Here is a 24,393-nt window from a genome sequence, read left to right on the forward strand (position 1 = left end):
TTGGGATTAGAAAATAAAGAAAAGGAACTTGAATTTAAGCTTGCTGGAAATTCACCCCAATAAACATCGAATTGTTTGCACCTTCGGACTTCAGGTATTGTTGCTCTCTATTCATGCGAGAAGGACCAGGGAAGTGTGAGAGTGAAGGAATAAGCTCATATCATGGAGAGATGAAATTAGACATCTATGAAAGGAGAGGTTACTTATTTATCCAATAACTGGAGTTCTTAGAGAGATTTTGTCCCTCTAAGTGCTCCACCCCAGATGTGCATACACACATGTACTTTCAAATAGAGATTTTTGGTCTGTACCTGCACCCTCTACATTCTTATGCTCTAATCTGAGGGCACATTGGGGAGGATGGAATTGATGCCACTCCAGTTTCGTCTCAAACAAGAAAAATCCAGCCAGAGGCAAGGACTCTGAAGTAGAGGGGAAGGAGGGCAGGTAGTGGGGCACCCATAGTGACAAACATCTCAAAGAACTCTAATTGCCATAAAAAGAAATAACCTAGCCTTCTCCTTTGAGCAATTGTTCCTATGGGTGCTGTTGTAATAATTGGGCCTACAAATTTTCTCTAATTGTGAGCAAGTGTGAAAAGTGAAAGTTCATAAAATGTCAGAACACCACATGTTGGTGGGAAAAGGTGAAAAATGAAGACAAAAAGATTAAATTAGTCTAAACAAAAAGGCGTATTACTAAAATTCAAGGACAGTTAAAGTCATGCCTAGTAAACAAGCATAAAACCAGAAATCAATTAACCAAAATTTGGTTGGAAATTAGGCCTAATTTGTTCACAAATTAATGAGAGTTCCCTTTCAGGGTCCTCAAAAAGTAAACCTTGGCGGGGGGTGGGGAGGGAAAGCTGGCTACCGCGACAGTGTCTGTGTCAGAAGAGGATGGAAGGAGCTTCACCACCTTGGTTGCCATTCCCACCATCTCCTGGAACCCAACCTGACCACTGTGCCTTCATTATCCTGCTCCTGAGAGATGTCTTAACCTGACAAAGCCATCTCAGGAGGGGCAGGGAAAAGGGTGTCAAGTGGAAAGGTAGTGGAATCTTGGACAGAGATATCCAAGTCCCAGAAGGGATCATCCAGTTTCTATAATGTGAAAGCGTTGGGCAAGAGGCTAGAGGCGTAGTTCCCAGTAGCCATGTCATCAGAGTGTGAGACTGTACCAGCAGAAGATCCCTCTTGGTACCTGTCAGTAGAGGGCAGTCAGGTTCTTCAGTCACTTGAAAGCTCTCTTGCACAAGGAATCTAGTCAGCACTGGCAAAGCAGGGCACTGAGTGGCTGGTTAAAATGCAGCTGAAGATACTGGGGATGGTAACTGGGCAATCTGTATGTTCCTTATGTGCATGGCCCATAGAAGTGGGGGTCAGGGTCAGAGATGAAGCTGGCTTCTTCAAGGAGTTTCTGTGTCTGGAAGACCAACATCAGTGCTAAGCTGGGCTGCTTACTGGGTGAGTGCAATATTGGAGATCTTTTTTGCTGGTATGGAGGAGAGGTCAGCACCAGAGGGAATAGGAGCCTCAGTAATATGTGTACCAGGACACTAGGTCTCCTTGCTATCCAACTTCTGGGGCAACTTCTCCCTCTTCTTAGGATCTCTCCTGGAGAACCTTGGGGTGTGTGTGTGTTTTGTTTTGTTTTTTTTTAAAAGATGTTAGGGTCTCTGAAACTGTCCATGGGTCTCTGCTTATTGAAGCTGGAACCACAGAAGTTGCTGGGGCAGTGTGAGGAGTGAGAATGGAGTACTTGGGCCCTGAGGCAGTAGCAGATCTCAAGGAATGTTCCATAAGGAGTAACTTGAGCCTGTCTTCTTTCAGCTTCCTAGATCTGCTCTTAAAGCCAGTGCAGACCTTGCACTCAGATGGAATGCAAGACTCTCTGAGACAGCAGAGGCAGCTGGAATGTCCGTCACTGAGGGGAAAAGACTTATTAAAGGTCTGGCAGGGTTTGAAGCCTGGAGTTTGGGCATACTCACCCTACCCATTCCCCTAAAAAAGGCCACAGACAAAGAGATGCCAAGGTCTCAGGGGGGAGAAAGGAGGCCTCAACTACAAAAACAAAACGGGGGAACCACCCAAAAGCACCCAACTTGTGCAGGGAATTAATACAATAAAACAGAATAAAAAATAAAGACAAGCAAGCTAGACGAACTCAAAGCTAACAGACACCACCAACACTCCATCTCTAGCCACACACAGTTAGGAAGGAACTGGTGTGGTTGCATATGTCCGTACTCCCATATATACTCTTTCATTGCAGCACAGAGGCAGACCACCTGGACACTGCTACCAAAAACCTCTGATCGAAAGCACACGGGTGTCCACACAGGGGGTTATGCTATATCAGCACAGCTACAGTGCTAGAATTATACTGGCATGGTTATACTGGTAAATTTTCCCATGTAGACAAGGCTTAAAGGAAGTATTTATGAAATTTAAATACCCCACCTTATCTTAGAAAATATTTGGCACCAGGTTGCTCCAATTATGAAGACCTAATGCTTGTCTCTTGTGAAGTCTAAAATCAATATTTCCCAGAAAATAACTGCCCATGCAACAAACCCCAGGCTCACTAGATAACAGAGACTCAAAGCAGATTCACAAACCATTGCTATAATCAACTAAACCTTTTCACCCTACCTCACCAGGCATGAGGTGTTTCAAGTCTTGGACCCTGTTACCTGGCAGCAGGCTACTTAACTGGGATGGAATGCAAGACCCCGGCTGAGAGACTAATCTTGGTAAAGGCCAGGTTGAGTCTAAATCCCTATCAGGATTAGCATGGGGCTGCTGGAATCATATCATATCATCATATCTGGGTCAACCTGGGACTGCTGGAACACGGAGACCTCGCAACCTCTGATTCTGTTAGAGAGTTTTTAGTGTGAAGAGCACAGATGGCAAACATATCAAAGTTGGCTTCCCCAGACTTCTCTGAACGCTAGCAATAAGTAGTACTGGTGATCAGGCGAGCCATTCAAATTAACTCCATCTTTGAGGAATTCAGGACACTCCCTATCTTCAAAGCAATAATAAAATGCCCATTGTGCGAATAAGCAGCAAGTACTCTAGGCCAAGAATCCCCTCTGTTAGAGCTCTCCATCCCAGGTATAATCTGTAATTTCTCATGACTTGTGGGATCTGGGGGTCCAGTCTTGGAGAAGATGTGATACTGGTCAGCACCAGGCAGGAAAGTCCTAATGTCATTATTCTGATTACTACAATATAGGGTATCTTGACATAAGTATATCAGTGTATCTGAATTCACCACTGACAATGTCATACAAAAAACATTTGCTGTCGCCTGATCATGTACTCTGAATACAGTTAAAACTGATGCTCAACGAGTAAAACAATCTGTGTCTGCCAAACCTGTAGTGCTTGGGATCACGTGCATCTCATCTTGCTGAGCCATGTGTGATACAGTTGCATGATTAAAGACCAGCTGAATCTTGTGATGCAGAATGATATTCTGACACCTCTCAAAAGATAGATCTTAGTCAATCCTTCTGATAGAGAAATGTGAACACACCCTGTCAGCGAAAGCCAAGAAATTACTACACTCCAACAACTAACAATAGCAGACACTGACACCTCCAGTTAGGTGCCAGTCACAATGCTGATAAAGCTGATATCCTAGTTTATTCTGGAGTATCTTTGACAGGGCTTTGGAGCTGTGCTCTGGCTCCGCTCCAGCTCCAGGCAAAAACCTGCAGCTCCACTGCTCGGGAGCTGCTCCGCGCTCCAGCTCCAGGCTCCGCTCCAAAGCCCTGATCTTTGGAGAGGGGAGAATGAACTAGCCAAGTGGCTAACATTCCCAAAATAATGAAAACATTAAGAACAGTCGCTACCTTAAAGGGCAACTGCAAGGGCCAGGTTAGAATCACCACCATATGAATAAGAAATCCTACAAAGGCTAAATACCAAAATGTCTCACAGGGCATAGGTTCTCCCTAATTAAACTGGGGGGCGGGGAGTTGCTGTTACTCCATTTTAGTAGGATTTCAAATAAATGACAAACTGAATGAGGCAATGCCTCCAAGCAGTGTCTCTTCATTGCTAGCCACCCTGGGTGAATCATCTAAGAATGAACGCATTATAAATTTGACATGTCGCAGGACTGACCAGTGATGACTCCTTGTGAATTGATGCTCCATGTGCCCAAGAGACTATTGTGTCTCATGCCAGTGACCATGGGTCTAGTGCCAAGCTTCCATCCTCAAATGTACTTCCATTTAATGGGCACTGTGATGAAGATTATCAGCAGAAAGGTGCTCAGACAAAGCACAGCAAAGATTTAACCTAATCTTGCCTTCACAGGGGCTCAAATCTGAGCCAGCAGAATAGTTCTTCTGTCCCCCACTCCCACACATACACACTTCTTGCTGAAACATTAGAGACTGTCCAAAACTTGAGAGGAGACACTGATGGGATGGATCAGTGCTTTCATGCTTTCAAGAACTCAAATGTGAAATTGCAGAACTACTAACTATGGTTTGTAACCTGTCCTTTAAATTGGCTTCTGTACCCAATGACTGGAAGATAGTTAATGTAACGCCAATATTTAAAAAGGGCTCTAGTGGTGATCCCAGCAATTACAGACTGGTAAGTCTAACATCAGTACCAGGCAAATTAGTTGAAACAATAGTAAAGAATAAAATTGTCAGACACATAGAAGAACATAAAGTGTTGGGCAAAAGTCAACATGGTTTCTGTAAAGGGAAATCATGTTTTACTAATCTATTAAGAGTTCTTTTGAAGGGGTCAACACACATGTGGACAAGGGGGATCCAGTGGACATAGTGTACTTAGATTTCCATAAAGCCTTTGACAAGGTCCCTCACCAAAGGCTCTTACGTAAATTAAGTTGTCATGGGATAAGAGGGAAGATCCTTTCATGGATTGAGAACTGGTTAAAAGACAGGGAACAAAGGGTAAATTTTCAGAATGGGGAAAGGGGTAACTAGTGGTGTTCCCCAAGGGTCAGTCCTAGGACCAATCCTATTCAACTTATTCATAAATGATCTGGAGAAAGGGGTAAACAGTGAGGTGGCAAAGTTTGCAGATGATACTAAACTGCTCAAGATAGTTAAGACAAAAGAAGACTGTGAAGAACTTCAAAAAGATCTCACAAAACTAAGCGAGCGCACAACAAACTGGCAAATGAAATTTAATGTGGATAAATGTAAAGTAATGCACATTGGAAAAAATAACCCCAACTATATATACAATATGATGGGGGCTAATTTAGCTACAACGAATCAGGAAAAAGATCTTGGGAGTCATTGTGGATATTTCTATGAAGACATCCACGCAGTGTGAAGTGGCAGTCAAAAAACAAACAGGATGTTAGGAATCATTAAAAAGGGGATAGAGAGTAAGACGGAGAATATCTTATTGCCCTTATATAAATCGATGGTATGCCCACATCTTGAATACTGCATACAGATGAGACCACATCTCAAAAAAGATATACTGGCACTAGAAAAGGTTCAGAGAAGGGCAACTAAAATGATTTGGGGGTTGGAACAAGTCCCATATGGGAAGAGATTAAAGAGGCTAGGACTTTTCAGCTTGGAAAAGAGGAGACTAAGGGGGGATATGAGAAAGGTATATAAAATCATGAGTGATGTGGACAAAGTGAATAAGGAAAAGTTATTTACTTGTTCCCATAATATAAGAACTAGGGGCCACCAAATGAAATTAATGGGCAGCAGGTTTAAAACAAATAAAAGGAAGTTCTTCTTCACACAGTGCACAGTTAACTTGTGGAACTCCTTGCTTGAAGAGTTTGTGATGGCTAGGACTATAACAGGGTTTAAAAGAGAACTGAATTAATTCATGGAGGTTAAGTCCATTAATGGCTATTAGCCAGGATGGGTAAGGAATGGTGTCCCTAGCCTCTGTTTGTCAGAGGATGGCAGGAGAGAGATCACTTGATCATTACCTGTCAGGTTCATTCCCTGTGGGGCACTCGGCATTGGCCACTGTTGGTAGACAGGATACTGGGCTGGATGGACCTTTGGTCTGATCCAGTACTGCCACTCTTATATGCTTATGTTCACACTTTCCTCTTTCTTAGAAGAATGGCTGGTGTGCCATGCTCAGAGCCATACTGATGGCCAGATTTGGGGTTGGGAAAAAAATTGCTCTCAGTTCAGACTGGCAGGGACCTTGGAGGGTTTCAACTTCCTCCAAAGCATGAGGCATAGCTCACCTGCTAGGATCATCTGGACATCATCATCTGGCCATTGCGGGGACTTCAAGCATTAGTGAAAACCTTGGTCTCTCTTGTTCTCTTCACTGTTTAATCTGAGTCCTGGATATTTTAGACTAAATAAAGTTTTAGGGCTAAGAATAGGAGCAACTGGGTGAATTTTAATGGCCTATGATCTAGAGAAGGCCAGATTAGGTTGTCTAATGGTCCCTTCTAGCCTTACACTGTATGAAACTAACCAGCTATCACCAAGGCTTTCAGGGAACCTAGAACATGATTGTTAATTATCTGTACTACAGCAAAACCTAGGAACCCCAATCAAGGATCAGAGCCCCATCATGCAAGTATTGTACAGACGGAAAATAAAGAACTTACAGGCTTGATGTCAGACAGGACATGACAGTGGAGAATACAAACTGGGTGGAGTAACAAGAACAAGAAATTAGCAAAAAACCTGAAGTCTCAGCTCATCTCTTGCTTAGCTAATGCTAGCTGGCAGTGATTTGGAAGCATCACAGAAGTAGACAGGTTAAGGAGCAACTTGAGGGAAAATTAGGCAGCTTCACCATTTGTGTTGGGGAGTGTACCCGCTTACCCCCCGCCACCCCCCATGTATGGGGAACAGTGTAAGAGAGTTGGTAGATGCTGGAGGGAGCAGTAGACAGGCAAGTGATGAAGATCACCTTCATCATGCCAGTGATGGCAAAGTCAACAGCTTGATAAGTGAATAGATCTGAAGGAAAGGGTGGGACTAAATGGTGAAGAGTCTTAAAAAGCAAGGATTCTGTTTGAAGCAGTGGAGGAGGTGGAGAGGCACAGAGGGAGGTGATGTACCAGGAAGGTGAACCCAGCAGCAGCATTTTGAATAGACTTGAATAGAATGATGTGGCTGGTTTCATGGCCAGAAAAAAGATTAGTAAGTCAAGGCAGATGAAAATGCCTGAACAAGAGCCGTGATGGTCTGGTCAGAAAGAAAAGGCTGAATTTTGGAAACTTTAGCTAAGTAGAAGCAGCAAGACTCGGACACTGCCTGGAAGTGTGGCTCAAGAGACAGGGTTGAGTCAAAGATGACGCCCCAATTACAGGCCTGAGTGACAGTGTTATCCACAGTGACAGAAATAATGATCCAAGGCCTGGAAACTTGCTTTACAGTGAGAAACTAAAAAAGGTCACTATTTATTTTATCTAAGACTAGTTATGGGTTGGCTTGATAAGTCTATGAACAATAGAAAAGGTTTCAATAGATATAGTTTGTACTGTATCTAACAAAGATATAACAAGATTCAATGGTTGGAAGCTTAAGCTAGACAAATTCAGACTAGAAATAAGATGCACTTTCTTTGAATCAAAATTGCATGTCTTTCTAAACGATTCTGTCTAGCTGAACCAGAAGTTATGGGTTTGATGCAGGAATTAGTGAGTGAAAATTTATGGTCTGTGTTATGCAAAAGGTCAGACTAGATGATCATAAAAAAATCTTTCCTGGCCTTAATCTATGAAGATATGAGTAAAGAAAGTTGTTTAATATCCCTGCTTTGTTTACGGATTTAAGCCCACATTCCTCACTGTCTTGCTTCAGTTGTGGTAGTGATGTGGATGAGACTTAGGTTCATGAGGTAAGGCAGAGGAAAAAGCAGCACAATATAAAGGAAAGAGGATCTGCTCGCCCTCCACGTTAGGTAGTCTGTCCACAGCATGGAAGATGATGGCAGGACTGGAGAATTAGATAGAAACCAAGGTGTACAGCTTCTCCCTTATTTTCTTGCTGTAAAAGAATTAGAAAACCCTTTACCTGTCTGTGAAGGAGGGAACTGTGTTAAAGATGAAGTTCTTTCACGTTTTACAGGAGGACAGTAACTCCCATCCTCACGGTCAGATTCTGTAGAGATAAAGGATTTAAGAGATAAAACAGACAAAATTCTAATTAGACAGCAACTAGCAATCTAAAATAACTAAAACACTTCCTTCCTTACCTTCTCCATCTTCTGGGCTTGATGCATCTGCTGACCTCTGCAATCACAAGAAAAATTAAGATTTTATATCACAGATTGATAGAAAAAAATACCCCCCTCTCTAGATAATCCCATATGCCTTAATTGTTGGTTTGGAGACTTTCTGCTATCACAGGTTGGTATTCAAACTGTAAAAACAGAGTAAATTATGTTCAAACATACTGGACATCAGACAGACTCCGACCTAACAGGATGTAAGCAAAAAGCACAGATGTGCAGTAATTAAGATGAACGGAAACATTATTTTTTGTATATCTTTTGTAACTGGCTGTATCTGAAAGTACATTCCCAAGTGTTACAGTACCTGATATAAGCTATGAAAATGTTGACTAAAGCAATTCTAGTATTTCTATATTTTGAAAGCCCACAACTGATGAATGTTTGCGTGTCTGACTGGCTCAGGAAATTAAAATAAGTTTTTGTTGTTTAAACCCAAAAAATTCTAACTTCACAATAAGTGTGTAAACTCCTTGGGAGTTTATTCTAAACCACTAGTGCACAAATTCCTTAAATATGAATAAACAGACCACTCAACAGAAAGCAAAATTAGGCTTTTTTAAGTGTTCAAAGAATTTTACAAGATGCAGCGCTATACAGTTGTCTCCACTGGTAGTGGATCAAAACTGAAACCAGTATAAGAAACCGTGATTAAGGCTATGATTTAGTCACGGAGGTCATGGAAGTCACAGAATCCATGACTTCCAGCGACCTCTGTGACTTCAGCCTGTGGGGCTTGGGAGCTGCAGGATCCACAGCCGCACATGGGAGCCAGGAGCTGCGGGATACCCCTGCCGCCTCTTGCAGTCCCTGGAGCTCCAAGCTGCCACAGGTAGTGGGGATACCCTACAGCTGCCAGCTGCTGTGGGGGCCCCCAGAGCTCCCGGCCCCTGCAGGCAGCGGGGGACCCCTTGACCTGCAGGCAGGAGGAGTACCTCACTGCTCCCAGCCATGGGCTGCGGGGGACTCTGGAGCTCCAATACACAATCTAGGTGGGGGACCCCAGAGCTCCTGCCCCACTGCAGGCAGTGTGGGGACCTGCAGATCCCCATTTTGTCACAGATTGGTCACGGCTTCTGTGAATTTTTCTTTATTGCCTGTGACCTGCCCCTGAATTTTACTAAAAATACCCGTGACAAAATCTTAGCTTCCAAGGGCAAGCATCCTTTACATTTAATAAAAATCAATACATTTAAAAAAAAAAAACCTGCACTACTGACAATGACTAGATATTATCTACTTCATAGCTGTCCTTAAGTAAAATTTGAGAACTCTTTATTCTTTAAATTTCAGGAAAGAATGCTAGGTAATTATTTCTGAATATACACAGTTCCATATTTATAAGCCTTCTGATAGTGATATTTAATTTTATGAACCATGCTATCACAAGATAACATGACCAAAGTAATGGTTGCAAGTTGATATTATCAATCATGGTTGAAAATAACCTGTTTTCCCATTGAGAGAATGAAAGAGGACTATGCAATTCCATGACTGCCTCTTGGATCAACTAGGCCTGGAACCCACAAAGGGAGAGGAAATTCTTGATTTAGTCACAAAGTAGCACACAGAATCTGGTCCAAGAAGTGCATACAGCTGATCTGCTTGGTAACAGCGATCATAATGTAATTAAAGTTCATATCCTTGTAGGGGGGAAATACCAAAGAATCCCACTACAGTTGCATTTAACTTCACAAAGGACAACTACATAAAAATGAAGAGGCTAGTTATATGGAAATTAAAAGTCACAAGAGGGAAATGCATGCCAGCTGCACAGAAACTTTTTAAAAACACTAACAGAGGTTCAAGCTATATGTATACTCCAAATTAAAAAAAAAAAAAGACGACAATCACTAGCAGAGTTAAAGAGGGAGATAGGGACAAAAAGACATCTTTAAAAATTGGAAGTCAGATCCTACGGAGGAAATTAAAAAGGAACAAACTCTGGCAAGTCAAATGTAAAAGTATAACTAGGTAGGCCACAAAATAACAATTTGATGAACGGCTAGCAAAAGACAAAAAACAAAAAGCAAAAAAAAAAACGTTTTTTATTTTTTAAGTACACCAGAAGCAGGAAGCCTGCCAAACTATCAGTGGGGCCATTCGATGATTGAGGTGCTAAAGGAGCACTCAAAGACAACAAGAACATTGGGGAGAAGCTAAATGAATTCTTTACATCAGTCTTCACTGCTTAGGATGAGAAAAAGTTCCACACCTAAGCCATTCTTTTTAGGTAACAAATCTGAGGAACTGTCCCAGACTGAGGCGTCAATAGAGAAGATTTTGGGAAAAAACCTGAAACAGTAAGTCAGCAGGACCAGGTAGTATGAACCTAAGAGTTCTGAAGGAACTAAAATACAAAGTTGCAAAACTACTAACTGTGGTATGTAACCTATTGCTTAAATGAGCCTATGTCCCAGACAACTAGAGGATAGCTAATGTTACACCAATTTTTTTTTAAAAAGGCTCTAAAGGCAATCCTGGCAATTACAGGCTAGCGTGCCTAACTTCAGTGCCAGGCAAATTATTGAAACTATAGTAAAGAACAGAATTATCAGACATATAAATGAACACAGTATGTTGAGGAACTGTCAGCCTGGTTTTTGTACAGGGAAATCATGCCTTGCCGATCTTTAGAGTTCATTGAGGGGGTCAAACATGTGGAAAAGGGTGATTCAGTAGACACAATGCACTTCGACTTTCAGAAAGCCTTTTACAAGGTCCCTCACCAAAGGCACTTAAGCAATCTAAGCAGTCTAAGCAGTCATGGGATAAGAGAGGGCAGGAGACTGGACTCGATAATCTCTCAAGGTCCCTTCCAGTCCTAGAGTCTATGAGTCTATAAGAGGGAAGGTCCTCTTAGGAAACAAAGCATAGGAATAAACAGTCAGTTTTCACAGCGGAGAGAGCTAAATAGTGGAATCCCCCACGAATGTGTACTGGGACCAGTGCTGTTCAACATGTCCATAAATGATCTGGAAAAAGGGATAAACAGTGAGATGACAAAGTTTGCAGATGATACAAAGGGTACGCCTACACTACGGGATTATTCCGATTTTACATGTAAGCAGAGTCAGGATGAGCCCCACCCTGACATCTGGTGGTAAATTATGGGGAGTGCGGAAAGAAGTTTCAAGTGTTTGCATTGGCATTTCAGTTATTTGCATTGGCACTCCCACCCCACTTAGCATACTGCAAAGCAGCATGGGATGGTTATTTTCACAGCTGTGGGACCCCCAATTTCGTTGTTATTGGAGCAGGAGGAACGAAATGTTGTCACCCTGATTAAGTAAATGAGGAACTACAAAACTGTCTTATGATAGAGGGTTTCATTATCAACTAAATAGCACTTGCTAGACAAGGGACATGGGTTCCAAAACCCATTGAAAGGAGAGAGGCTGGGGACAGATATCTGTACTTGGTGCTATAAGCTCCTTGTGTGAGCCAGAAGCACCAGTTCCTCCTTTATGGTATCTAAAAATAGAATCAGTCCTGCCTAGAATATGGGGCAAGTGTACTAGAGAACCAGTGTATCAGAGAACCAGAGCCACTCCGTGTCAGATCCCGCAGAAATGATGAGCTGTATGCCATTCACAGGGGGTGTGTCATAAACAGATAGTTAAGGGTTAAAGTCTCTTTTACCTGTAAAGGGTTAACAAGCTCAGTAACCTGATGAACACCTGACCAGAGGACCAATCAAGGGACAAAATAATTTCAAATCTCTGTGGAGGGAAGTCTTTGTCTGTGTTCTTTGTTTAAGTTGTCGTTCTCTTTTTGGATCTAAGAGAGGCCAGACATATTCTTCAAGTTCTCCAAGTTTCCTGAAGTATTTTCTTCTATTCAGTCTAGTGAGTATTAAAAAGGCGAACTAGTCTTATAATTTAATTTCTACATTTGCAATTGTGTGTTTGCTGAAGAAATATCTTTATTTCTGTTTGCTGTTACTTTGATTATTCTAAGGAGGGAGGGAAAGTCTTTCCAGTTTTTATAAGTTAAACCCTGTAAATTTTTCCATCCTGGTATTACAGAGATAGTGTACTTTCTTTCTTTCTTTTAATACATTTTTTTCTTTTTAGAACTTAATTAATTTCTTCCCTTGTTTGAATTTTCAGGGAAAGGGGAGGGGGGAAAAGTAAATCCCTCTTTGTTTGATTCAATAAGTTTGAATCAAGGTATTTTCCCCAAGGACTAGGGAAAGGAAAGGGGGATAGTGAATCCCTCTTTGTTTGTTTCAAGAAATTTGAATCCAGGTATCTCTCCTAAGGACTAGGAGGGGGAAGAGGGGAATGCTTTATTTCCCTTGGTGCTGAAATTCAAGGAGTTTAAATCTGTGTTCCCCAGAAAAAGTTTTGGGGGAACAGGGAGTGTGTCAAACACTTAAAACTTGACTGGTGGCAGCAAAAACCAGATCTAAACTAAAATTTTAGTTTAGAGAAGTCCATGCAGGTCCCCATCTTGTGAACGCTAAAGTTCAAAGTGGGGAATAAACCTATAACAGGGTGGCCCTGCAACAACCCCACCTGTTGCTTCCCTCCTCCCGCAGCCTTCCTGGGCTACCGTAGCAGTGTCCCCCCACTTGTGTGATGAAGTAATAAAGAATGCAGGAATAAGACACAGTGACTTGTTAGTGAGATAAAATGAGGGGAAGGCAGCCTCCAGCTGCTATGATAGTCCAGACAGGGCATTAAGCAGTGTGGGGGAGAGGAGCCCAGGCCCCAGTTGCTATGATGAAGACAGTTACCAGCCGTTCTGTACCATCTACTGGGAATGACCGGGAGTCATTCCTATTTTTACCCAGGCGCCCCCGGCCGACCTCACCTGAGGCCAGCCAGGAGCACTCATGGGCTGATGACGAGGACGGATACCAGTCCTTTTGCACCGTACCGTCTGCCACCAGGCTGATGATGACGATGGATAGCAGTCATATTGTACCATCTGCCACCAGGGACGGGGAAGAGGATGCTGCAGTTCACTGCCGCAGCATCGCATCTACTAGCAGCATTCAGTAGACATAGGGTGACATTTAAAAAAGTCAAGAGATGATTTTTTCCCTTTTACTTCTGGGGGTGGGTGGGGGGTAAATTGACAAGCTATGCCCTGAACCACCCCAGACAATGTGTTTGACCCTACAGGCATTGGGAGCTCAGCCAAGAATGCAAATGCTTTTCGGAGACTGCAGGAACTGTGGGATAGCTTGAGTCCTCAGTCCCCCCTCCCTCCCTCCATGAGCGTCCATTTGATTCTTTGGCTTTCCGTTACGTTTGTCACGCAGCAGTGTGCTGAGTCCCTGCTGTGGCCTCTGTCTGGAGATTTTTGTAAAATGCTTTGGAATTTCGTCTTCTGTAACGGAGCTCTGATAGAACAGATTTGTCTGCCCATACAGCGATCACATCCGTACGGTCCATACTGGAGCTCTTTTTAGATTTGGGACTGCATCGCCACCCGTGCTGATCGGATCTCCATGTTGGGCAAACAGGAAATGATATTCAAAAGTTCGCGGGGCTTTTCCTGTCTACCTGGCCACTGCATCCGCGTTCAGATTGCTGTCCAGAGCGGTCACAGTGGTGCATTGTGGGATACCGCCCAGAGGCCAATACCGTCGATTTGCGGCCACACTAACCCTAATCCGATATGGTAATACCGATATTAGCGCTATTCCTCTCGTTGGGGAGGAGTACAGAAACCGGTTTAAAGAGCCCTTTATATCGATATAAAGGGCCTCTTATTGTGGACTGGTGCGGCGTTAAATCGGTTTAACGCTCCTAAAATCGGTTTAAACGCGTAGTGCAGACCAGGCTAAAATTACTTAACATAGTTACAATCAAATCTGACTGCAGAGTTACAAAAGGGTCTCATTAAACTGGCTGACTAGGCAACACAATGGCTGATGAAACTCAGTGTTGATAAATGCAAAGTAATGCATGCTGGAACACATGATCCCAACTATACATACAAAATGATGGGATCTACATTCATTGTTTCCACTCAGAAAAGATCTTTGAGTCATCATGGATAGTTCTCTGAAAACATCTACTCAATATGCACCAGCAGTTATAAAAGCAAACAAAATGTTAGGTTAGAAACCATTAGGAAAGGATAAGGCAGAAAATATAATACCACTATATAAATCCATCGTACACCCACACCTTGAATACTTCATGCAGTTCTAGTCAGCCCATCTCAAAACATAGCAACTAGAATTGAAAAAAGTATAGCGATTGGCAAAAAAAAAAAAAAAAGATCAAGGGTAAGGAACAGCTTCCATATGAGGAGAGATTAAAAGTACTAGGGCAGTCCATCTTAGAAAAGAGGACTAAAGGGGGAGGATATGATAAAGGTCTATAAAATCATGACTGGTGTGGAGAAAGTGGATAGGGAAGCATTATTTACCCCTTCACATAACACAAGAACCAGGAGTCACCCAATGAAATTAATAAGCAGTAGGTTTACAACAAACGTAAGGAAGCACTTCTTTACACAACACACTGTCAACCTGTAGAACATACTGCTAATAGATGTTGTGAGGGTCAAAAGTGTAACTGGGTTCAAAAAATAATTTAGGTAAGTTCATGGAGGATAGGTCCATCGACAACTCTTAGCCAAGATGGCCAGGGATGCAATCCTGTGTTCTGGGTGTCCCTAAACCTCTGACTGACAAAAGCTGGACTGGATATTGGGATGGAACACTCAATAATAGCTCTGTTCTGTTCATTCTCTCTGAAGAATCTGGCACCAGTCACTGCCGGAAGACAGGATACTGAGCTAGATGGACCATTTGCCTGACCAAGTATAGATATTCTGATGTTCATGATGGCACAAATAATCAAGAGAAACCAGGGACTTCCAGCATTTTTGACACTGCTTTACAATGCGTGCATTTACGATTGGTTTAGTCAATAAGTCCTAATCCAACTCCTAAACAGGATAATAGAACCACAAGATTAGAAGAGACTGCAAGGGTCATCTAGTCTAACCCCCTGCCAAGATGCAGGATTGGTTGTGTCTAAACCATCCAAGACAGATGACTATCCAGTCTCATCTTGAAAAAGGACAGTTACCTATCCCATAACTGGCGTTCTTCGAGATGTGTTGTTCATGTCTATTCCACAATAGGTGTGCATGCTCGCCACGTGCACCGGTGACGGAAGTTTTTCCCTCAGCAGTACCTGTAGGGGGAGCGCTGTTGCGACCCCTGGAGTGGCACCACTATGGTGCTATAAGAGGAGCCGCACGCTCCCCCCACCGTCAGTTCCTTCTTGCCGGACCAACTCCAACAGTGGGGAAGGAAGGCGGGATGTGGCTAGACATGAGCAACACATCTCGAAGAACGCCAGTTACAGAATAGGTAATTGTCCTGTCTTCAAGTGCTTGCTCATGTGTATTCTACAGTGAGTGATTACAAGCTATGTGTGATGGAGGTGGCTAGGAGTTTATGGATCCCCTGGCTGGAGCACAGCCCTACCAAAAACAGTGTCATCCCTGGCGTGGGAGAGGATCGCATAGTGCAACGTGAACGTGTGTACTGAGGACCAGGTAGCGGCCCTACAGATGTCCTGGATAGGGACATGGGCCAGAAAGGCAGCCGACGAGGCCTGAGCCCTTGTCGAGTGAGCCCTTACGATAGGTGGTACGAGAACCCCTGGTAGGTCGTTGCACGTCCAGATGCACGATGTGATCCACTGAGACAGTCTCTGGGTGGAGATCGATTGGCCCTTCATGCGCTCTGCCGAGGCAACAAAGAGTTGAGAAGACCTACGGAACGGCTTAGTCCACTCCAGATAAAAGGCAAGTGCCCTGCGCACATCAAGAGTATGGAGGTGGCGCTCCTCGTTAGAAGCGTGTGGCTTAGGGCAGAGGACAGGTAAGAAGATGTCCTGGTTTATGTGAAAGGCGGAGACCACCTTGGGAAGGATGCAGGGTGCGGGCGGAGCTGAACCTTGTCTTTGTGAAAGACTGTAAAACGGGGGTCGCAGGTCAGGGCCCTAAGCTCCAAGACCCTGATGTGATGGCCACAAGGAAGGCTACCTTCCAGGAAAGGTGGGAACACGAGCATGTGGCCAGGGGTTCGAACGGGGTCCCCGTGAGGTGGGACAGCACCAAGTTTAGATCCCACTGAGGGACAGGCGTTCTAGCATAAGGGAAGGACCAGTCTAGCCCTTTGAGGAAATGCTCAGTGATGGCATGGGAGAAAACCGAGCAGCCATGGACCAGCGGATGGAACACTGAAATAGCTGCCAGGTACACCCTGACAGAGGACGGGGCCAGGCCTTGAGTTCTAAGGGAAAGAAGGTACTCAAGGAAACACCCCGCTTGCCCGCCCACCTGGAGAACCTGGACCATTTTGCCAGGTAGGTCCGGCGCGTGGATGGCTTCCTACTTTCAAGGATGACACACCTGACCCCCTCCGAACACTCTCTCTCCTCTGCATTTAGCCATTGATCAGCCAGACTCTCAGATGGAGAGTATCCAGACTGAGGTGGAGGAGGCGGCCCTGGTCCTGGGAGAGGAGGTCCTGGCAGAGTGGCAACAGCTGGGGAGGGGCCACGAGTAAGCCTAAGAGGGTCCCGTATCAATGCTTCCGGGACCAAGCTGGAGCAATTAGGAGGGCACGTATTTTGTCCGTTTTTACTTTCTCCAGGACCTTGGCAATGAGGGGAAACAGGGGAAAAGCGTAAAGAAGTTGGCCCGACCATGACATTTCAAGGTGTCGGAGATCACGTTCCTCCCCACTCCCCACCCCGGAACAGAACCTGTGGCAACGGTGGGTCTGCCTGGTCGCAAACAAGTCTACTTGGGTAGAGCCCCACGCTCAGAAGAGCTGGTGAGTGACCTCCGAATGAAGCAACCACTTGTCTTGGGAGGAGAAAACCCTGCTCAGGCAATCGGCCTGTGTGTTGACGACGCCCAGCAGGTGGAAGGCCTTCAGGGAGCTGTTGTGGGCTATACAAAACTCCCAGAGGTTGAGGGCTTCCAGGCAGAGGGCCAATGTAAAACATCGTGGCGGTGTTGTCTGTGAGTACTCTGACCACCTTACTGCGCAGCTGCAAGCTGAACGCCACGCATGCTAATCGTATCGCCCTGAGCTCCCTGATGTTTATGTGAAGGGACAGTTCCTCGGCCAACCACATCCCTTGGATCTGAGAGTTCCCTAAGTGGGCTCCCCAGCCCAGGTCTGACGCATCAGATACTAGGTCTAATGACAGGGTAGAGTCCCGGACGGGAATTCCCTGGAGCATATTGTCCAGGCAGGACCATCACTGAAGCGTGGCGATCACCAGTGCCGGTACCGCGGGGACCTTGTCTAGTTTGTCCTGGGCCTGGGAGAACTCTGAGGCCAACCAGAGTTGGAGGGGCCTCATCCGAAGCCTGGTGTGGCAGACCACATATGTGCACGCCACCATGTGGCCCAGGAACTGTAAGAATGCCCTGGCTGTGGTAACGGGATACTCCATGACCAAGGCTATAAGCCCCTTCAGGGTCAGGAACCTGTCCCTGGGAAGGGAGGCTGTGGCCTTGGAGGCATCCAGGAGAGCGCCTATGAATTCTACGTGCTGCACTGGGACCAATGTCAACTTGGCCTCATTTACTAGAAGATCCAGTTTGACACACGTGGCCAAGAGCAGGTCCACATGGATCTGAACCTGCCCTTGAGCAGCCAGTCGTCGAGGTAGGGGAATATTTGTACCCCTCAATGTCTGCGGTAGGCCGCCACTACCGCCATACACTTTGTGAATACCCTGGGTGCAGTGGACAGGCCAAAGGGAAGGACCGCAAACTGGTAGTGGTCCTGTCCACTAGGAAATGAAGGAAGTGTCTGTGCCCCTCGAATATGTGGATATGGAAGTAAGCGTTCTGGAGGTCCAGGGTCACATACCAATCACCAGGGTCCAGGGAGGGTATGATACATGCCAGGGAGACCATGCGGAACCGGCATTTTGCCATGAACCGACTAAGGCCTCGCAGATCCAGGATGGGCCTGAGTCCCCCTTTCACCTTGGGGATCAGGAAGTAATGGGAGTACAACCCTTTTCCATGGAGTTCCCATGGAACCTCCTCCATGGCTCCCAAGCTGAGGAGCTGACTCACTTCCTGCCGCAGCAGGGGTAGATGTGACAGGTACCCCCTGCCAACCGAGGGAAGGGGGAGGGAGGGCAGGGGTGAGACAAATTGTAGCATATAACCCTGGGAAACGGTGCTGAGGACCCATCGGTCCAATGTTATTCAGGACCATTCCGTAAGGAATGCAGACAAGTAGTTGCTGAAACCCAACTTCATTGGTGGGAGGGTCTTTCCGGGGGTCACCAGGGTACCCTCCCACAACCAGTCAAAACTGCCTCTTGCCCTGCTGCTTGCCCCTGGAGGGCCCAGGCTGCGGGGCAGAGCGAGACTGCCTTTGAGGTCGCCTTTTCTGAGTTTTGGACCTCTTATAGGTGGGCTCGTATCTAGGCTGAGGCGCAGGAATGGAGGCTTGCGACTTGGCCTTTTCCTTGGGCGGAACATAGAGCCCAAGGGCTTGAAGGGTGGTATGTGAGTTCTTCATGCCATGGAGCCTCACGTCCATTTGTTCTGTGAACAGGTCCTTGCTGTCAAAGGGAAGATCCTGCATCACGGGCTGCGCCTCTGCGGAGAGCCCGGACAGCTGTAGCCACGATGCCCTGCGCATGGACACAGCCGAGGCCATGGACCGAGCAGCCACGTCAGCCGCATCCGCCGCCTGCAGAGCAGCTTTTGCAGCAGCGGCACCCTTCTCCAACAGCACCTTAAAATCCTTCCTTTCACACTCCGGAAGGGAGGGTTAGAATTTCAGCAGTGATCCCCACAAGTTAAACTCATAATGACTGAGGAGGGCCTAGTGGTTGGCCATCCTGAGCTGGAAGCTGGTGGACGAATAAAGCTTCCTGCCAAACGAGTCCAGCGTTTTGGAGTCTTTATTTTTGGGTACGGGACCTGGTTGGCCTTGTCTCTCCCTGTGGTTCACAGACTCTACCACTAGGGAGGTGGGGGCCAGGTGGGTATAGAGATATTCATGCCCCTTCGTGGGCACGAAATATTTGCGCTCTGCCCGTTTCGATATCGGGGCAAGAGAGGCTGGTGTTTGCCAGAGGGCATTAGAGATGTTGGCCACCCCTTCATGGAGCGGGAGGGCCACTCTGCCCAGTGCCGAGGATGAGAGTACATTGAATAGCGAGTCCAAGGGTCCCTCCATCTCCTCAGCTCGGAGGTGAAGAGTGGATGCTACTCTCTTTAACAGCTCCTGATGGGCCCTGAAGTCATCCTGTGGAATTGGGGGGTGAGGGGGGCAGGGCTGCGATCTTGTCCTCCAGTGTGGGGGAATGGGGCCGGTACCGGGCTCTGCACGCCAGCCGGTGCCACAGGATCCTCCCCTTGGTCGGACTCCTCTTGTGGTACCAAGGAGCCATGACACGCTGATGTATTCCTCAGAGGTCTGGATAGGTAACGGTGCCTCCGATGCTCCCTCTATCGACCGAGGGCCTTGCTGGATGTGCAAGGGGGGCCAGAGGGTCCACTGGCACCACTGGCCCTGCTACGAAGGCCCCTGCCATTGGCCCTGGTGCGGCGCCAGCGGCACCAGCTGGTCGGGCTGGCCCGACTGGGTTATAGGGCACTGCATGCGGGACGAGGTCGGGGTTGCCAACGACCTGTTGGTGCTGTGCGAATGGTAGGCGCGGTGGTGCCGAGCACATTGTCTGCCACGGTATCTGGGCTCCAGCGTCAAGGAACGGTGCCGCCTCGAGCTGCTGCTAGTTGAGACACTTTGACGCCTGGATCCATGACGATGTGGAGCTGGTGATCCCCACCGGGAGTCACAAGCTTGGTGCCTCAACGCGCGAGAGTCAGAGCGTGACCGGCAACGGCGGCTGTGTCAGGAGCAGCTCCTGTAGCTCCTCCTAGAGTGGGAGTGCCTGTGGCGTTAGTGCCTGTCCTGTTGATACCCTGTACTCAGCGTGGAGCTCCAACGGCACTCTACCAGACAGCCAGGAGGGCGACGGGAGCACAGGCTGGGGGCTGTGCCCTGACAGGACACTGGGTGACAAAAAAGCCCGAGAGCGGTCCCCTGACTGGGATCTGCATCGAGTCGGTGTCAGCTGCCAAGATCCCAGGGGCGGCTTGCCTCTAGAGTGAGGTCCCGGTGCCGGCAGTGCCCCAGGCACCTGCAGAATCATATCATCTTTGGCCTCCAGCAGGGCCTCCGGTGTTGAAGGCATCCGGACTTCAGCCAGCGAGATCTGAGTTGACGGAACCGGGCTGCTCCACTTGACCTGAGTCTAGAGCCTGGGGGGGAACTGGGGCTGCTCGACATGGGTCTAGCCTCTCCCCGTGCCTTCTCTAGACGCTTCTGAGATGATGAAGCCTTCCTCTGCTTTTTCAACGGGGAGCAGTGCCGGCCACTGGAAGGTGCCGGGGGATCGCCGCGCACCTACGACTAAGTGCCCAGTGCTGATTCTGCTCGGAGCACCGGGGTGGGAGCCAGTGACGACTCCATCGGAAGGGCCCGAAGTCTAATGTCTCTCTTTTTTCATCCTGGGTTTGAAGGACCTGCAGATTTTACAGCGGTTGCTGATATGGGATTTGCCCAGGCAGCAGAGACACTCGGTGTGCGGGTCACTTCTGGGCATCGAATGCCTACAAGACTCGCACAATTTAAACCCCGGGGCCCGGGGCATGCTCCAGCCCAAACTCTAACTAGCTAAACTAGAACTTTTAACTGACTACCTGAAACAGGTACTACTGAACAAGACGAGATTTGGGATGAGCTGCAGCAAAGCTGGAGCAAGTACTTCCAATGAATCATCGCTGGTGCCAAGAAGGAACTGAGGGGATAGGGAGCATAGTGGCGCCACTCCAGGAGTCGCAGCAGTGCTCCCCATATGGGTACTGCTGAGGGAAAAACTTCCGGCGCAAGTGCACGTGGCAAGCATGCATACCTACTGTGGAAAAGAAGAACCTCCAGTGAAGAAGCTTCTACAATCTTCCGAGGCAGGCTGTTCCATTTCCTACTGTTCTTATAGTTAGGAAGTTTTTCCTGAGATTTAATCTAAATCTGCTATGCTGTAATTTGAATCTACTGCTAAATCTGTAGCTGAAAGAAATTAGATGGAAATAAGGAGATGCTCTTCAAGTGTATGTGCACGTGACCCTTTTTATATTTTCCCTTTATCACCAGTGATTTAAAGAGTTCCCCTTTAGTGGGAATCTTCAATACAGCAAGAGGAGAGAATGTTTAACATAGGTTTTTACAATCATGTAATCGCAAACCAACATATAAGCAGGTTGACAGAGTCCCTTTAAATCATTGGGAATCCTTCCACTGACTTCAAAGGCTCCAGGATCATAGAATCATTGAATCTCAGGGTTGGAAGGGACCTCAGGAGGTATCTAGTCCAACCCCCTGCTCAAAGCAGGACCAAACCCAACTAAATCATCCCAGCCAGGGCTTTGTCAAGCCTGACCTTAAAAACCTCTAAGGAAGGAGAGTCCACCACCTCCCTAGGTAACCCATTCCAGTTCTTCACCACCCTATTAGTAAAAAAGTTTTTCCTAATGTCCAACCTAAACCTCCCCATCTGCAACTTGAGACCATTACTCCTTGTTCTGTCATCTTCTACCACTGAGAACAGTCTAGATCCATCCTCTTTGGAACCCCCTTTCAGGTAGTTGAAAGCAGATATCAAATCCCCCCTCATTCTTCTCTTCTGCAGACTAAACATCCCCAGTTCCCTCAGCCTCTCCTCATAAGTCATGTGCTCCAGCCCCCTAATCATCTTTGTTGCCCTCCGCTGGACTCTCTCCAATTTATCCACATCCTTCTTGTAGTGTGGGGACCAAAACTGGACACAGTACTCCAAATGAGGCCTCACCAGTGCTGAGTAGAGGGGAATGATCACATCCCTCGATCTGCTGGAAATGCCCCTTACAATTTCCTTACAAAGTTATTGTTCCAATGATAATATTATACATATTGTAGTTTGAAGGGCTGTTAAGACACATGGGAGATCAGAAAACACAATGTGGTGCGGTCTAAACATTTTATTGGCTTGAATAAAAAGGCAGTCAGCTGCGAACCAGCTGAGCAGCGAACAGCAGAAAGGCAAAGAGAAGGAGTTTGCCTGGGATCCCTCTGAGCAGAGGTACGCTAAGTGCTGCAGTAGGGGGACTGCGCTGGTGAGTATCTGAGTATCTGTTCGGGGGGCAGTTTGGCAGTTTGACTATGTGCTTGATTGCTTGTTTGACCAGTTTGATTTGGGAGTGCTTTGTTCCAGCTGGGCCTGACTGTTATAAAAAGGCAGTCAGCTGTGAACCAGCTGAGCAGCGAACAGCAGAGAGGCAAACAGAAGGAGTTTGCCTGGGAGTTCGCCTGGAGAGAGCTCTTAGAAGGAAGAGACCATGGATGCTGAGCGATCTGCCGTTGTGACCTGCACAGGATGCGCCATGTTTGTCTTCCTTCCACAGGATAAAAGCGACTTTGTCTGTACAAAGTGCAAGCTGATCTCCATCTTGGAAGGGAAGATTCAAGGTCTGGAGAAACGAATAACAACCCTGCGTTCCATAAAAGAAAATGAGGATTTCCTGGATAGACGTCAGGATCAGCTTCAGCGGGCACAATTTTCTGAAGATTCAGAGCAGGCTACGCAGCGGGGACAGAAGGCCAGCGAGGATAATTGGCGGCATGTGACTTCCAGAAGGGGAAAGAGTACCAGAAACATCCATGTACCAGAAACACAGATGCAGGTGAGCAACCGTTTTCATGTTCTCTCCGCAGGTACTAGTGCAGAGAGTGGAGTGGATGATACACCTGAGGGAACAGAGCAGAAGGAGACTCTACTGATTGGAAGGCATGAGATGCACCGTCCTAGGAATGGGGGTTCCACGACCACCACTCCCAAGAGGAGGAGGAGGAGGGTGGTGGTCGTCGGGGACTCTCTCCTCAGGGGGACTGAGTCATCTATCTGCTGCCCTGACCGGGAAAACCGAGAGGTGTGCTACTTGCCAGGGGCTACGATTCACGATGTGACGGAGAGACTGCCGAGACTCATCAAGCCCTCGGATCGCTACCCCTTCCTGCTTCTCCACGTGGGCACCAATGATACTGCCAAGAATGACCTTGAGCGTATCACTGCAGACTACGTGGCTCTGGGAAGAAGGATAAAGGAGTTTGAAGCGCAAGTGGTGTTCTCGTCCATCCTCCCTGTGCAGGGAAAAGGCCTGGGTAGAGACCGTCAAATCGTGGAAATCAACTAATGGCTACGCAGATGGTGTCGGAGAGAAGGGTTTGGATTCTTTGACCATGGGATGGTCTTCCAAGAAGAAGGATTGCTAGGCAGAGACGGGCTCCACCTCGCGAAGAGAGGGAAGAGCATCTTTGCAAGCAGGCTGGCTAACCTAGTGAGGAGGGCTTTAAACTAGGTTCACCGGGGGAAGGAGACCAAAGCCCCGAGGTAAGTGGGGAACTGGGATTCCGGGAGGAAGCACAAGCAGGAGTCTGCAAGAGGGGAGGACTCCTGTCTCAGACCGAGAAAGCGGGACAATCAGCGAGTTATCTTAAGTGCCTATACACAAATGCAAGAAGCCTGGGGAACAAGCAGGGAGAACTAGAAGTCCTGGCACAGTCAAGGAATTATGATGTAATTGGAATAACAGAGACTTGGTGGGATAACTCACATGATTGGAATACTGTCATGGATGGATATAAACTGTTCAGGAAGGACAGGCAGGGCAGAAAAGGTGGGGGAGTTGCGTTGTATGTAAGAGAGCAGTATGACTGCTCAGAGCTCCAGTATGAAACTGCAGAAAAACCTGAGTGTCTCTGGATTAAATTTAGAAGTATGAACAACAAGGGTGATGTCGTGGTGGGAGTCTGCTACAGACCACTGGACCAGGGGGTGAGGTGGATGAGGCTTTCTTCCAGCAACTAACAGAAGTTGCTAGATCACAGGCCCTGGTTCTCATGGGTGACTTTAATCACCCTGATATCTGCTGGGAGAGCAATACAGCGGTGCACAGACAATCCAGGAAGTTTCTAGAAAGTGTAGGGGACAATTTCCTGGTGCAAGTGCTGGAGGAACCAACTAGAGGAAAAGCTCTTCTTGACCTGCTGCTCACAAACAGGGAAGAAATAGTAGAGGAAGCAATA

At 46.8% G+C, this 24,393-nt stretch overlaps 1 protein-coding gene across 3 annotated transcripts in view; it reads right to left on the reverse strand.

Annotated features, from left to right (window-relative positions):
* Nucleotides 1–24,393, reverse strand: part of RANBP3 (RAN binding protein 3) — a 224,602-nt gene that overhangs the window by 112,326 nt on the left and 87,883 nt on the right. For all 3 annotated transcript variants that reach the window (XM_039515887.1, XM_039515886.1, XM_039515888.1), the window contains 2 exons: nucleotides 8,205–8,241; nucleotides 8,024–8,110 (listed from right to left, as the gene is read on the reverse strand). In XM_039515887.1, the coding sequence (XP_039371821.1) occupies nucleotides 8,024–8,110; nucleotides 8,205–8,241 (124 nt within the window). The remainder of the gene's footprint in view (nucleotides 1–8,023; nucleotides 8,111–8,204; nucleotides 8,242–24,393) is intronic.

Source organism: Mauremys reevesii, linkage group 26 (assembly GCF_016161935.1).
Source record: "Mauremys reevesii isolate NIE-2019 linkage group 26, ASM1616193v1, whole genome shotgun sequence".
In the NCBI taxonomy this organism is placed as follows: Eukaryota; Metazoa; Chordata; order Testudines; family Geoemydidae; genus Mauremys; species Mauremys reevesii.